At 32.3% G+C, this 16,135-nt stretch overlaps 2 protein-coding genes across 5 annotated transcripts in view; both read left to right on the top strand.

Moving 5' to 3' along the window:
* The first annotated feature begins 4,429 nt into the window (after window positions 1-4,429).
* LOC111420114 (lysosomal proton-coupled steroid conjugate and bile acid symporter SLC46A3-like) lies at window positions 4,430-14,070 on the top strand. 2 transcript variants are annotated; one of them, XM_071197386.1, is made up of 6 exons: window positions 4,430-4,561; window positions 5,295-6,381; window positions 13,242-13,343; window positions 13,397-13,618; window positions 13,683-13,839; window positions 13,897-14,070. In XM_071197386.1, the coding sequence occupies exons 1-6, from the start codon at window positions 4,526-4,528 to the stop codon at window positions 13,976-13,978; spliced, it is 1,686 nt and encodes a 561-aa protein (XP_071053487.1). In that variant the 5' UTR covers window positions 4,430-4,525; the 3' UTR covers window positions 13,979-14,070. The 2 variants fall into 2 exon arrangements, with proteins under 2 accessions (XP_071053487.1, XP_022908796.2); XM_023053028.2 differs by lacking the exon at window positions 4,430-4,561 and adding an exon at window positions 4,925-5,014.
* A 282-nt stretch (window positions 14,071-14,352) lies between these two features.
* LOC111419160 (zinc finger protein 474-like) overlaps window positions 14,353-16,135 on the top strand; it is a 39,431-nt gene continuing 37,648 nt past the window's right edge. For 2 of the 3 annotated variants that reach the window (XM_071197384.1, XM_071197383.1), the window contains exon 1: window positions 14,353-14,594. The gene's annotated coding sequence lies outside the window, so the exon portion shown is untranslated. The remainder of the gene's footprint in view (window positions 14,595-16,135) is intronic. The other variant, XM_071197385.1, reaches the window with a different exon arrangement.

Below are 16,135 nucleotides of genomic sequence, written 5' to 3' on the forward strand. Positions count from 1 at the left end.
GAATGTCGAAAAGTTCTTTTGATTATTAGCTAAATAAAATAAAATCTAAAACTCAACGGAAAGGTACTCATATGCGAAGTGCAATTCCAGCAAAAATTAAACTACAAACAGTGTTAAATTTTCTTGCAACGGGAAGCAGCTTATATCGGATTGGAAAGTCAACCATTTCTAATTTTATATCAGAGATTTGCGATGAAATCTACGAAGCATTGAAGGAACTTATTCAGTTATGTAAATAATAGTTAATAACAGAACAACGGATTAGTGGTAATAGTTATTTTAATCCTGTTGTTGTATGCTCTTGTTGGATCAACGTTGGATCAAAAAAGATGTAAAATAACACAGAAACAAAATAAAACGATTACGTTTATTTAAAAAACTTAAATTAAAGTAACAAATAATAATGGTTAGTTATTGGTGAAAGTTGGCAGTATTAAAAGCCTGTATAATAATATTATTATTATTATTTGTTGTTTCATATTCCACAGTATTCTGATTACTTGCACATGACGGAAATGATGTTGCGAAAATGGCGAAGAATATGAAGATGTACAAATTAGTTGCGATGTTCTGGTTTATAATTAATTACAACCGTGTTATTCAAATATGTTTGAATATATTGTTGAGCCTACAAAGCTTTTTGTAATGACATTGATTATAATTGATGTTTCTAACAAAAACCTCAAACTCGTTTTCGTCTACTGTGATATTAACAGATTCACTGATTCCTTTTAGTTGATCCACTATTGTTTTAATGTGTGCTAATCTTCGTCTTTTATTTGTAGTATGTGGAGTTGGTACAAACCATGTTATACAGGTGTCCCGTTAAGCGTACGGAGCGGCTGTATCTCAACAACGGTAAGGCCTAGAGGTTTGGGAAAAAAATCTTTATAAACAAAGTGGGCAAGAGAAATAGCTGGAAATTATTTTGAAGTTCGTAATTCGACCGCTAGGGGGCGTAACTGCCATAGAGAAACATAAAATTCCCGCTATCTCAGAAAGTTAGACGATGAGCTATAACTTTGACAACATCATTTAGTAGCTTGAATAATACCGCATCGCTTTTGTTTTGCAATATTTTTCATATCTGTCATAATAAGGGAGGGGGAGGTCAATGCGTTTTCAAATGTTTACATTTTAATATCTCCTGGACCATTCAACCGATTTGAATATTCTTGGTCTTGTTTGAAAAAGCATTTGATGCTCTTTTAAAAGATATTTTCAGTAAGACCGCTTGGTTTAAAACAAATAAGCTAGAGGGCGTTATCTGCAGCGGTTACATATTTTTGTGATTTTTGAAAAAAAGTTAAATGGAACGGTACTATTTACTTCACAGACCGTTAATCACCATAAAATTTGCTAAATATTAGTGAAAACCGCATCTCGATATCTCCATCCATTCTCGAATTATAAAAGAAAATGTTAAAAATTCGTATATCTTAATCGGATCAAGTTACCTTAGGAAACAAATAAGAGATAACAAAAATTTTATTATCTAGAACCTTCCTTCACACTTTATCCAAGCTTAGAACTGCTTCAAAACTACCTTTTGAGGCGTGTTGAAAAGCCAACCGATCAATGAAACATCAACAATGATAATAAAACAAAATAAACCGAAACACTTAGAATAACTTAAATTTTTGGCAAAAATAGCTCACTAATGTTCGAAATGTCTTACATAAACCTCGATGCATTTATTTAATCTAGTTTCGACGAAAAAAAAGCGCTGCTAAGTCTCTTCCCTGGACACGTTTTTACTGGTATTTAGTGTTTTGTCATATTTTCCCTGGTTATTGGTTTTTCTTGAAAAGTTAGGTCGTTTAGTCTACCCAATAGATAAAGGGGTGAAAGCAATGTGGGTTTTGCTCGAACCAAGAATGCATATTATGCAAGTTTACATCAGCTTGTGGACAGATGCTTCATGCATCTATAGCATTTGTGATAAAAAGTTTGGATTTGCCCAAATCATATTTAAAAGTCAATGGTAATAGTTCAGTCTGTTATCATAATCGATATCTGTTAAGGCCTGATGTAAAACAACGTGGTGGAGATATTATTCTCTTGAGAACTCTTGTGGACAATTGTTTTCGGAGTTCCCAGATTATGTGGGATCACATTGCCCACCAATATGATTTACGAATTCATAGAGACGTCTGAATGGGCTACACGTTGCTAGTTTTCCGTAATCGCTAAGTCAATCTTAAAAACACTTCTAGAGAAAAATGTCTTTCTTTGTCGTAATTGCATTGCACATTTTTGCCATGCAGTTGCATCGTATTCGAAACATTGAAAATAAATCATCATACGCTCTATCATACGCTTCTGCGTTAGTAAATGACATGTTTACAGTTACCATGGTAATGTGATTTGTTTTTCTCGATGAGGTAACTGGATCCGATTGATGGCACTCGAGTTTTTAACATTTTCTTCTATAACTCGAGAACAGGTGGCGATATCGAGATGCGGTTTTCACTAAAATTTAGCAAATTTTAAGGTGACTAAGGGTCTGTGAAGTAAATAGTATCGTTCCATTTAACTTTTCTTCAAAAATCACAAAAATATGTAATCGCTGCAGATAACGTCCTCTAGCTCATTTGTTTTAAAGCAGACGGTCTTACTGAAAATATCTTTAAAAAGAGCATAAAATGCTCTTTCAAACAACACCGAAAACATTCAAATCGGTTGAATGGTCTAGGAGATATTAAAATGTAAACATATGAAAACGCACTGGCCTCCCCCTCCCTTATTATGACAGATATGAGAAATATCGCAAAACAAAAGCGATGCGGTATTATCCAAGCTATTAAATGATGATGTCAAAGTTATAGCTCATCGTCTAAGTTTCTGAGATAGCGGCAACTTTATGTTTCTCAATGGCAGTTACGCCCCTAGCGGTCGAATTACGAACTTCAAAATAATTTCCAACTATTTCTCTTGGTCACTTTGCTTATAAGGATTTTTTTTCCCAAACCTCTTGGCCTTACCGTTCTAGAGATACAGCCGCTCCGTACGCTTAACGGGACATCCTGTACATGTTATAGTTTCATATAATATAATTTGCAATTAATAATATAACCTTTTACCATTTTATTTTATCTTTTAGGTTCCAAATGAAAATGACTGGAAAATGATTGAAAATGGATTTCGAGAAAAATTGCAATTTCCTGGACGTTGTGGAGCTGTGGATGGCAAGCACGATATCAAAGCACCTGAGAATGCCGGAAGTTTATTCTACAGGCTGTCCCGCAACGATTGTACAACACTTCATCAACGTATTCTCTGATCGAAAATAGACAAAAAAAGTCTAATAAACATAGGTCCGAAAATGGACCATTTTCGAGATATTCAAAGGTTTAGTTTCATAAGTTGACCTATTGTTAACATCATTCATTGTAACGATTTAGATGCAGTAATTATATGATTACCATGGTTAAGATAAAGTTTAATAAACAATAAGTTAATATTAAGTTAATTAATACAGTTCATTAATAATTTAACAAAACAATTAACAAAGATTGTCGAAGAAAATCTTTCTACCAGCATAAAAACAACGAATATTTAACAAATTGGAAAAGAATCATAACTGTCTTCTGGTTCGAAGTCTGGTGACTTCGAACCAGAATTTTAATTTAATGAACATTCATGTTTGACATGATCACAAACAAACTTGATAGTAGTGTTTTCGCTCCATTGCATCGCCCCGACATGATTGTTATTATACTATTGCTAATTCACTAAACAAAATTTATGCATTCGCACGTGTTTAGTGGCAGTTGTAAGTAGTGGGGATAGTGATACTCTACTGAAAAAATAGAATCAAATGAATCTACTCGACTAAATTGTAATGTCCGCACGTAGCGAGTTACTAAAGTGCTCGCTACTCGACTAAATTACTAAACGTGTCTGTACGAGCCTATAAGTAAAGGTTTCTATACAGTAGTAATGAATTGTTATAATCCGAGGCAGTAGCTTAAATATTACAAAGTAATAAGGAAGATTATCAGTTATCACACTTACATTATTAAGGTATCAACAAAAGCCGAAGCAGTAGCTCAAATATTACAAAATAATAAGTAAAGATTTTTCTACAGTAGTAATGAATTATAATAATCCGAGGCAGCTTTGCTGCCGAGGTAATAGTTCAAGTTTTATAAAGCAATAAAGGTTTCTATACAGTATTAATGTATCATCAAAAGCTGAAGAAGCCCTGCTTCCGAGGCAGTAGCTCAAATATTACAAAGCAATTAGTAAAGATTTCTTTTCAATAGTAATGAAATAATCCGAGGCAACTTCGCTATCAAGGTAGTAGTTCAAATATTACACCGTAATAAAGGTTTTTATACAATACCAATGTATTATCAAATGCCGAGGCAGCCCTGCAAACGTTAAAATAATTTTTACATTAATTATTTGCGCTAATAATAGAAACTGAATTGTGTCATAAATGTAACAAAACAATTTTAAAGAAGACGAATAAAATTATAAAGTTCGAATTACGCTTCCAATAAAAATAAACATTAAGAATATGATTTACAAATCGACTTCAAAATCATCAGAGATGGTAAGTAAAATTAGAAATTAGAAGAAAAATTAGATTTTCTTAAGAAATCGGAAAATCGAACGTATTTTTTGACTTTGATAGCTATTATTTAGTGACAGACTACATCAAAATGAAAAAATTACGATTATTTTTGTTAGAATTAATTGGAACATTAAAAAATTATTTATTGTGTTCAACACAATGCAATCGGATTATAGTTAATTCTAAAGAAAATATTTACAATCCAGATAATTATAGTCTTAAAAGTGCCTCATTTATGTGGTAATGATGTGGGGTATTGTTTCTTTATCTAGCACCAATCGGTTATTCTTAACACTTTGTTTACTTAAGATAGAGCAAAGAGGTTCTTTTAATTTTTTTTGAGAAAATTCATTAGTCTTATAAGTACACAAATGCATTTAGTTCAGTTAGTGATATCAAGGATGTTTTCTTCGTATCTTATTAATTATTTAGGTTAGTACAAAAAAAGATAATTAATATATTTTTTTTAATTTTGAGATTATTTTTGCATTTCTAAGTCTACATTACAAAGCAGTTCACCTTTTTATTTGAAAAATAAAAATTCAGTACCATAAAATATTCACAAAAACACTCCTATTTCAAGATAAGCAAATACTTTTAATCCAGAAGCAAATAATTCCGTTCATTAAATATTAAATAAGTATTAAGTCCGCAAAAAAAGATCTCCATTTAATTAATTACCATCGTTCAAGTTAAAATCTAACAATTTCAGGCTAGAAATAATCGTAGATGTGAAGAACTTCCGAAGGCTTTAATAAAATTAATCGTCATGGCTCTTGAAAGATCAAAAAGTATCGAAGCCGATATTCATCAATTATCAGTAGCCGTTGGTGAAGGTATGCAACCCAATCAAGAAAAAGATGGTGATGAAGAAAATAAATTGAGTGTATTTGAAAAAGTGAGATTAATTTTTACCAATATAACGGTAGAACCAATTATGGTATGTTATATTTTACCAAGTGTGATGGCAAGTTTAACTATACAAAATTTGAACTTAGAGAAAGCTTGTAGAGTTAATTTACATTATAACGACACAATTTGTGATGCTTTAACATCAAGAAATTCATCTGGATATGATGTAACCCACGAACAAACCGTACAAAAATTAGTTGCTTCGATGAACGCCTGGAAAAATATCATTCAAAGTTTATTACCATCGATTTTATTGATGTTTATTGGTTCATGGAGTGATCGAAACAACCGGCGAAAACCTTGCATAATCTTACCGGTAGTTGGAGAATTGATTTCTTGCATAGGATTCTTAATTTGCACTTACTTTTTTTATCAACTCTCCATGGAATATTGCGCCCTATCAGAATCGGTTCCTCCATCATTAACGGGCGGATGGTTTTGTATGTACATGGGCGTTTTTAGTTACATCAGTTCGGTTTCGACGAAAGAAATGAGAACGTTACGAATCGGCGCTGTAAGTCTTTTTTCAAACGCTTGTTTCACGATTGGAACGGCGCTAAGCGGATTTTTATATCGACAAATTGGGTTTTATGGAGTTTTCTTTTTGGCAGCGGGAATTTATACGATCGGGTTATTGTACGGTGGTTTTAGATTGAAAGAAATTAAAGTCGATGAGAATCAAGTTGATAATTTGGAAAAGAATGAATTAAATCGGGATGTGATTAAAGTTGAAAATGGGAAGAAAAAAAATTTTTTTGCAGACTTTTTCGATTTAAAACATATTTCGGAAACGTTTAAGGTCGCTTTTAAAACTGGGAGTAAGAGTCGAAAGAAGAGAATTTGTGTAATTATGGTGTTGGTTATGGTTATTATTGGACCTTTACATGGTATATATTTTTATTTCAATTTCAACAAAATTAATTAAACATATTGAATTAAAACTAAAATTAACACTAGACCTACTTCTAGAAACAATCGGGTTTTGCCGTCTTGAGAGACGTGCGACTAAACGTGAATGATTCTAGTTATTGGTCTAGTGTTAGTTGTACTTTTAGTTTAATAAAAATATACAACAATCTAGCGCTGTATAATAATTAAAATTAGAACCAACACTTAACCTAGAACTTGAATTTTTTTAACTCTAGGTCTAGTGTTAGCTCTAATTTTACACGATCACTAGCATTAACACTATACCTAGAACTAAAATCATTTGGATTTAGCCGCACAACTCTCAAAACGGCTAAACCCGAATGGTTCTAGTTCTAGGCATAGTGTTAGTTCTACTTTTACACTTGTACTGTCACTAGAACTAACACTAGAACTAAAATCATTTGGGTTTAGCCGCACGTCTATAAAGGCGGCTAAACCCGAATGATTCTAGTTCTAGTTTTACTCTAGCACTCTTTCTATGTAGAACTAACACTATACCTAGAACTAGAATCATTCGGGTTTAGCCGTACGTTTCTAAAGACGGCTAAACCAGAATGATTCTAGTTCTAGGTATAGTGTTAGTTTTACTCTAGCACTGTTTCTATGTAGAACTAACACTATACCTAGAACTAGAATCATTCGGGTTTAGCCGCACGTCTCTAAAGACGGCTAAATCAGAATGATTCTAGTTCTAGTGTTAGTTCTAGTTTTACACTAGCACTGTTAAGGTGTAAAACTAACACTATACCTAGAACTAGAATCATCTGGGTTTAGCCGCACGTCTCTAAAGACGGCTAAACCCGAATGATTCTAGTTCTAGGTATAATGTTAGTTCTAGTTTTACACTTGCACTGTCACTAGAATTAACATTCGGGTTTAGCCGCACGTCTATAAAGGCGGCTAAACCAGAATGATTCTAGTTCTAGTGTTAGTTCTTAGTTTTACTCTAGCACTGTTTCTATGTAGAACTAACACTATACCTAGAACTAGAATCATTCGGGTTTAGCCGCACGTCTCTAAAGACGGCTAAATCAGAATGATTCTAGTTCTAGTGTTAGTTCTAGTTTTACACTAGCACTGTTAAGGTGTAAAACTAACACTATACCTAGAATTAGAATCATCTGGGTTTAGCCGCACGTCTTTAAAGACGGCTAAACCCGAATGATTCTAGTTCTAGGTATAATGTTAGTTCTAGTTTTACACTTGCACTGTCACTAGAACTAACATTCGGGTTTAGCCGCACGTCTATAAAGACGGCTAAACCCGAATGATTCTAGTTCTAGTGTTAGTTCTAGTTGTACTCTAGCACTGTTTCTATGTAGAACTAACACTATACCTAGAACTAGAATCATTCGGGTTTAGCCGCACGTCTCTAAAGACGGCTAAATCAGAATGATTCTAGTTCTAGTGTTAGTTCTAGTTTTACACTAGCACTGTTAAGATGTAAAACTAACACTATACGTAGAACTAGAATCATCTGGGTTTAGCCGCACGTCTCTAAAGACGACTAAACCCGAATAATTCTAGTTCTAGGTATAGTGTTAGTTCTAGTTTTAGATTTGCACTGTTACTAGAACTAACATTAGACCTAGAACTAAAATCCTTTGGGTTTAGCCGCACGTCTCTAAAGACGGCTAAACCTTAATGATTCTAGTTCTAGTGTTAGTTCTAGTTTTACACTAGCACTTTTACTATGTAGAACTAACACTATACCTAGAACTAGAATCATTTAGGTTTTGCCGCTCGTCTCTAAAGACGGCTAAACCAGAATGATTTTAGTTCTAGGTATAGTGTTAATTTTAGTTTTAGACTTGCACTGTTACTAGAACTAACATTAGACTTAGAACTAGAATCATTTGAGTTTAGCCGCATGTCTCTACAGACAGCTAAACCCGAATGATTCTAGTTCAAGGTATAGTGTTAGTTCCACTTTTAGTTCAATAAAAATATACAACAATCTAACGCTAAATAATAATTGGATCCTGTTATACATCACTTGGCTAAGCGACATTTTAACGTTTTTAGAGATTTTCGTGCTGTCTGGTAGGTAAAGGTGTAACTTATCTTAGAAAAAATGCAGAATACCGAAAGACCTAAAATACTATTTGTTTTAAAGGATAAAGCTAAGCGCCAATCATGTTATTCGATTTCATCATACGTCTAAGAACCGACTTAGATCCGATTTTTATTGCACTAAAACTAGAACTAACACTAGACCTAGAACTAGAAAGTTTTGGGTTTAACCGTGCGTCTTCAGACATGGTATATATTAGACGCCCGGCTAAACGAGAAACTTTCTAGTTCTAGGTCTAGTATTAGTTCTAGTTTTACACTAGCATTAGAACTAACACAAGACCTAGAACTAGAATCATTCGGGTTTAGTCGTCTTGAGAGACGTGGGACTAGTTAGTTCTAGTGGCAGTGGTAGGTAGCTGTGTTGTATATTTTTATTGAACTAAAACTAGAACGAGAACTAGAAATATTCGGGATTACTCGTGAAAAAAACTTTCAGTTGCCAAGCTCAACTTTAATTTTATTATTATATTCGTAATCTTCATAAAAAATCCTTTAAAATGAGTCCAAACTCGACATATTTACCTTTAATATTAACGGAAATAAAATCACTTCCGGTTTGAAACGTCAACGTCAATGTTGACATATATGTCATCTTCCTTAAAAAGCCTTTAAAATGAGTCCAAAGATGACGCATTTATCTCAAAAAACAAAAAAGTTAGAATAAAAAACATTAAACCCGAAGTTAGCAACAATGAAAATAGCAATTTAATTTTTAAATTTTAATACCAACCTTAATTTATTTTATTATATTTCCGTTTTTGTGACAAATTTGAATACATTTTATAAAAATTAAGAATATGTCAAAATGACATTGACATTTCAAACCGGAAGTTGGTTATATCTCGAGTAATATTGGAATTAAACGTATCATGTTTGGACTCATTTTAAAGGATTTTTTACGACGATTACAAATATGTCAAAATTGACGTTGACATTCTTAACCGGAAGTTGACCATAACTTCATGAATATTGAAGATAAATATGTCGTGTTTGTACTCATTTTAAAGGATTTTTAATGAAGATTACAAATATGTCAAAATTGCGGTTGACATTTTAAACTTGAAGTTAGTTATCATATAATAAAAGTTTTATAAGTGAAGTTAATCTAGTGTTAGTCACTTTTCCAAACTTTCTTTTTCTTTTTAACATGTTTTTTGGGTCATTTCACATTGATTAATCATCGATTCTGGAAATTTTGCCAAGTTTCTTAATATTTCTTTTGTTAAAAAAGAGCGTTCTAAAATTTTAACCTGTAAACTTGTAACACTTCGTCCTTAATTTCATTTTACAACTTTTTAAACTTTATTTTGTCAATTAGTAACTAATAATTTGATTGCGACTTTGATATGTGATCTTTTTTAACAAAAGAAAAAGAAATAGTAAGAAACTTGTTTGTAAAATGGATAAGATGAGATGTTAATCTATTTGTAGAGTCTGTGAAGATGGCCAAGGGCCGAAACTGGTTAGATTTAAATTCTATATAAAATAAAAACCAGTTTAAAAGTACAAAATCAAACTCTAGATTATTTTCTTCAAAAACTTTTACACGAATCGTCATCATTTTGTCTTTAGTTTTAGTGGATAAATTTATGCCACGACTTACAGAAACATCCTGTATAATCGTAAAACATACCAAGCGGCTTCTGTGCTTGTGATAGCTGCCATCAGTGTTATGTGATAAAAATGAACAGGCACCAAACAATTTTCAATAGTTTGAGCCTGTCTAATCTGAGAAGTCTTATATTTTTAGAGAGATGAAAACGAAAATCCCGTTTTTCTCAACAAGTGATATATAACGCGAATTCAATTAAAATTAGAAGAAGACGCACGACTAAACCCGCAACTTTCTAGTTCTAGGTCCAATGTTAGTTCTAGTTTTACACTTGCACTGTCACTAGAATTAACATTAGACCTAGAACTAGAATCATTTGGGTTTAGCCGCACGTCTCTAAAGACGACTAAACCCGAATGATTCTAGTTCTAGGTATAGTGTTAGTTCTAGTTTTAGATTTGCACTGTTACTAGAACTAACATTAGACCTAGAACTAGAATCCTTTAGGTTTAGCCGCACGTCTCTAAAGACAGCTAAACCTTAATGATTCTAGTTCTAGTGTTAGTTCTAGTTTTACACCAGCACTGTTACTATGTAGAACTAACACTATACCTAGAACTAGAATCATTCGGGTTTAGCCGCAAGTCTCTAAAGACGGCTTCTAGTTTTACGCTTGCACTGTCACTAGAACTAATATTAGACCTAGAACCAGAATCATTCGGGTTTACCGCTCGTCTCTAAAGACGGCTAAACCCAAATGATTCTAGTTCTAGGTATAGTGTTAATTTTAGTTTTAGACTTGCACTGTTACTAGAACTAACATTAGATCTAGAACTAGAATCATTTGAGTTTAGACGCACATTTCTAAAGACTGCTAAACCCGAATGATTCTAGTTCAAGGTATAGTGTTAGTTCCACTTTTAGTTCAATAAAAATTTACAACAATCTAACGCTAAATAATAATTGGACCCCGTTATACATCACTTGGCTAAGCGACATTTTAACGTTTTTAGAGATCTTCGTGCTGTCTGGTAGGTAAAGGTGTAACGTATCTTAGAAAAAATGTAGAATACCGAAAGACCTAAAATACTATTTGTTTTAAAGGATAAAGCTAAGCGCCAATCACGTTATTCGATTTTAAGCCCGATTTGCATCATACGTCTAAGAACCGACTTAGATCCGATTTTTATTGCACTAAAACTAGAACTAACACTAGACCTAGAACTAGAAAGTTTTGGGTTTAGCCATGCGTCTTCAGACATTGTATATATTAGACGCGTGGCTAAACGAGAAACTTTCTAGTTCTAGGTCTAATGTTAGTTCTAGTTTTACACTAGCACTATCATTAGAACTAACACAAGACCTAGAACTAGAATCATTCGAGTTTAATCGTCTTGAGAGACGTGGGACTAAATCCGAATGTTTCTAGTTCTCGGTCTAGTGTTAGTTCTAGTGGCAGTGGTAGGTAGCGCTAGTTAACATAAGATATTACTATGTTGTATATTTTTATTGAACTAAAACTAGAACGAGAACTAGAAACATTCGGGTTTACTCGTGAAAAAAACTTTCAGTTGCCAAGCTCAACTTTAATTTTATTATTATATTCGTAATCTTTATAAAATAAGCTTTAAAATGAGTCCAAACTTGACGCATTTATCTCAAAAAACCAAAAAGTTCGAACATTCAACTTTTAATTTTGACATTTGTCAACTTCATAAAAAATCCTTTAAAATGAGTCCAACTCGATATATTTACCTTTAATATTAACGGAAATAAAATCACTTCCGGTTTGAAACGTCAACGTCAATGTTGACATATATGTCATCTTCCTTAAAAAGCCTTTAAAATGAGTCCAAAGATGACGCATTATTCTCAATAAACAAAAAAGTTAGAATAAGAAACATTAAACCCGAAGTTAGCAACAATGAAGATAGCAATTTAATTTTTAAATTTTAATACCAACCTTAATTTTTAATTTTTTTTATTATATTTCCGTTTTTGTGACAAATTTTAACACATTTTATAAAAATTAAGAATATGTCAAAATGACATTGACATTTCAAACCGGAAGTTGCTTATATCTCGAGTAATATTGGAATTAAACGTATCATGTTTGAACTCATTTTAAAGGATTTTTTACGACGATTACAAATATGTCAAAATTGACGTTGACATTCTTAACCGGAAGTTGACCATAACTTCATTAATATTGAAGATAAATATGTCGTGTTTGTACTCATTTTAAAGGATTTGTAATGAAGATTACAAATATGTCAAAATTGAGGTTAACATTTTAAACCTGAAGTTAGTTATCATATAATAAAAGTTTTATAAGTGAAGTTAATCTAGTGTTAGTCACTTTTCCAAACTTTCTTTTTATTTTTAACGTGTTTTTTTGGATCATTTCACATTGATTAATCATCGATTCTGGAAATTTTCCCAAGTTTCTTAATATTTCTTTTGTTAAAAAAGAGCGTTCTTAAATTTTAACCTGTAAACTTGTAACACTTCGTCCTTAATTTCATTTTACATCTTTAATTTTGTAAATTAGTAACTAATAATTTGATTTTGACTTTGATATGTGATCTTTTTTAACAAAAGATAAAGAAATATTAAGAAACTTGTTTGTAAAATGGATAAAATGAGATGTTAATCTATTTGTAGAGTCTGTGTAGATGGCCAAGGGCCGAAACTGGTTAGATTTAAATTATATATAAAATAAAAACCAGTTTAAAAGTACAAAATCGAACTCTAGATTATTTTCTTTACAAATTTTTACACGAATCGTCATCATTTTGTCTCTAGTTTTAGTGATTAAATTTATGCCACGATTTAAAGAAACTTCCTGTATAATCGTAAAACATACCAAGCGGCTTCTGTGCTTGTGATAGCTGCCATCAGTGTTCTGTGATAAAAATGAACAGGCACCAAACAATTTTCAATAGTTTGAGCCTGTCTATCCTGAGAAATGTTATATTTTTAGAGAGATGAAAACGAAAATCCCGTTTTTCTCAACAAGTGATGCATAACGCGATTCATTTGGGTTTAGCCGCACGTCTCTAAAGACGGCTAAACCCAAATGTTTCTAGTTGTAAGTCTAGTGTTAGTCTTAGTGATAGTGTTTTAATTTTAGTACAAATAAGACCAGTCATGAAATCCTTCATTCTTATATTAATTAAACATTTTTAGGTGAATTTAACGTGATGTATCTTTTCGTACGATACAGATTCGGATGGGATGAAGTGGATTATGCTTTATACTCAACATTCAACATCATTTTCCACATGATTGGTAAACATTTTTAATCCAAAACAAATCTCATCTTTCAATTTAATTAATTTTAGGAACACTTTTTTCATTAACTTTCTTCTCAAAATTCTTAAAATTCGACGACGCACTTTTAGGGGTTATCTCAAGCATGAGTAAAGTAATTTCAGCCGTGGTTTATGCTTTCGCCCCGTCACCGTTTTATTTTTACCTCGGTGCTATTGCTGAAATGTTGAATGGAACGTCTTTTATTGCAATGCGATCGATTACATCGAAATTAGTTCCACCCGAGGAACTAGGTAAACTAATTTTACATCAAAATTTTTTTTTAACCAGTATTAGATTGACATTATTGATTAACAGGGAAAATTAATTCGTTATTTGGAGTGTCGGAAGCTTTAATGCCATTGGTTTATGGACCGATGTATAGCTTGGTTTATCGAACCACAATTAAAATATTTCCCGGATCTTTCTTGCTTTTAGGAGGACTTTTAACATTACCTGCAGTTTTTATTTTCTTGTAACAAAAAACATCACGATTTTTTTCGAATTCTTTCAATATCCAAATTTTTTTTAGGTGGTTATACAAAGAACATAAACGGGATGAAATAGAAGAAGAATTAAATAAAAAACTATCAGAAAAATTACTTACTAAGTAATCACCAACAATATGATTTTAATTATTTATATCATGTAAATACTAAAATTTAATTAAGATACCTTTAAGATTAATAAAATTATCTTAATTTCCTTTCCCTCTTATTATTGTTATTCCTTTATTATTAGTCATCATCGAATTGAAATTGAAACGCCTTCGTTTTTCGATCTGTTTGTCCATATCAAGAAACTTTCGTCTTTCGTTACTCATACCTTTGGTTCTACAGGTGAGAGAATTAGCTGTGCGCGTGGGCAGGATTGGATATGTTACATATTTTCCATTTAGTTGACGACGGCGTCGCGACGAAGAACGTTCATTGTTGGAAAAAAGACGACGCGCTACATCGAACACATGATAAATGTTATAAAAAATAATTTTAGTACACACTTTTTGGAGTCATATTTTATTTAGAGTATTTATTTACACTCTTATTATTTTAATTTTTAACAGTAAAATTATTTTGAAGTAAAAATCGATCAAAAAACATTTTTTTTATTTTTTTGCGTATGTGTTTAAAGTGGTTTACATAGTGCAATAATGTTGTAACGTGACCGGCGAGAATCGTGTTAATAGTTCACTTATCGCTCAAAATAGCGTGCAGACTGATAAAATTTAAGGTAAAGGTAAATTATTTACTAATAACATTTAAAAATAAAATTTTTAATAAACTTATTGTATTACAACATGATCAAGGAAGTATAAGCTATGAAAATGTTCCAGAAAAAAGTCTTAATGAAACTTGATTAAAAAATCGTTCAAACTTAAGTTATGGAAGATAAGAAACTATTTATATCTCAAATTAAAGCTGAAGTATCTATTTTTAGATTACATGATCAAAGAAACATAACCCATTAAAGTATTCATGATTTTCTTTTTTAATAAACTAGTCTATTTTCAATCTAACTATTAAAAGAGGAAACTTTGAAAAGCTGTTCAAACTTTATTTATGGAAGATAAGAAATGAATTATATCTCAAATTAAAACTAAATTTATGTATTTATTGATGACATAATCAAAGTAATTCAACCTGTTAAGATGTTCCAGAAAAAAAATCTCAAAAGCTTGCTAATTTTGATGCTAATAGTTAAACACAAAGAAACATAACCCATTAAAGTATTCCAGAATTTCTTTTTTAATAAACATATAGTTGAGCTACGAAAACCACGTAAGCGATACCCATGCTTAAAGTGGATATAGGTGTTAGTTCGATCAAAATCTGTCCTAGTGTGACAGACAACAATCCACTTAAGCGTCACTTGCATCTTTCTGAGTATTTGAAACTCATAATCGACATCAATGCTATATCGACCATTGTACGCATCATTGTGTTCATACAAGCAGTTCTACACGAGGATTAATCTAGATTAATCTGTACCTTCACATCCAGCTGTAAAAAGTGTGGAACACGAAAATTGTGCAGAAGATGCTGACGATGTCGCTTCAAATTCAACCTTTAGGCCTTCTCATGGTGGGTTTGGTAGTGATGCCATCGGAGTTGATAATATAGAAGATAATAATACCGACGTGGCTAACCAATCGAATCCCTGTGGAGCGGAGGAACGCGAGCAACAAAGAAAAAAATGCAAAGGTAAAACCTGAAGGGTGGCAATGTTATAAAACTAAATTTAGAGGTATGAAGGGCGAAGCATATACTGGTGTTCAAAAGGACGAGGCAGAAAAGAAAAGCTACAGTGTGGACAAAACAGCCAGAAAAATGGGTCCCATTTTTAAAGTCTGTTTGTAAGGTTTTGGCAACACATGGATTGGAAGCAAAGGAAAGTGTATATAAGCAGTCTAGTTCACTTCAAAGTGAGAAAGCGAATCAGGAAATCTGCAAACGACCCACCACGAAAAAAAGGTACATTACACTACACTCAAAAAATCAATAATGAACCGCACCCAGTCTGCAAAACTTTGTTTCTATCAACATTTGGATTAAAAGAATGCACAGTAAGAAATAGGGTCATGAAGTGCAAGGATGGTATGCACCAAAATACAATAATTACGCATAATAATAATAATAGTGATAATCCCAGAAATGTGAAAACACTTGAAAGAAAAGTGTTTGCTACTACTTTTTTAAATTGACTGCCAAAAATGCCATCACACTATTGCCAATCTTCCACATCTAAGAAATACTAGAGCCAATAATTGATTC

The sequence above is a fragment of the Onthophagus taurus genome, chromosome 7, assembly GCF_036711975.1.
Source record: "Onthophagus taurus isolate NC chromosome 7, IU_Otau_3.0, whole genome shotgun sequence".
Lineage (NCBI taxonomy): Eukaryota > Metazoa > Arthropoda > Insecta > Coleoptera > Scarabaeidae > Onthophagus > Onthophagus taurus.

Bases quoted from the DNA above. Each gene is read 5' to 3' on its own strand.
- LOC111420114 (XM_071197386.1), top strand. From the start codon at position 4,526: ATGATTTACAAATCGACTTCAAAATCATCAGAGATG. The intron at 6,382-13,241 runs GTATATATTTTT...AAACATTTTTAG, and splicing joins TATTATTGGACCTTTACATG to GTGAATTTAACGTGATGTAT. The intron at 13,619-13,682 runs GTAAACTAATTT...ATTGATTAACAG, and splicing joins AGTTCCACCCGAGGAACTAG to GGAAAATTAATTCGTTATTT.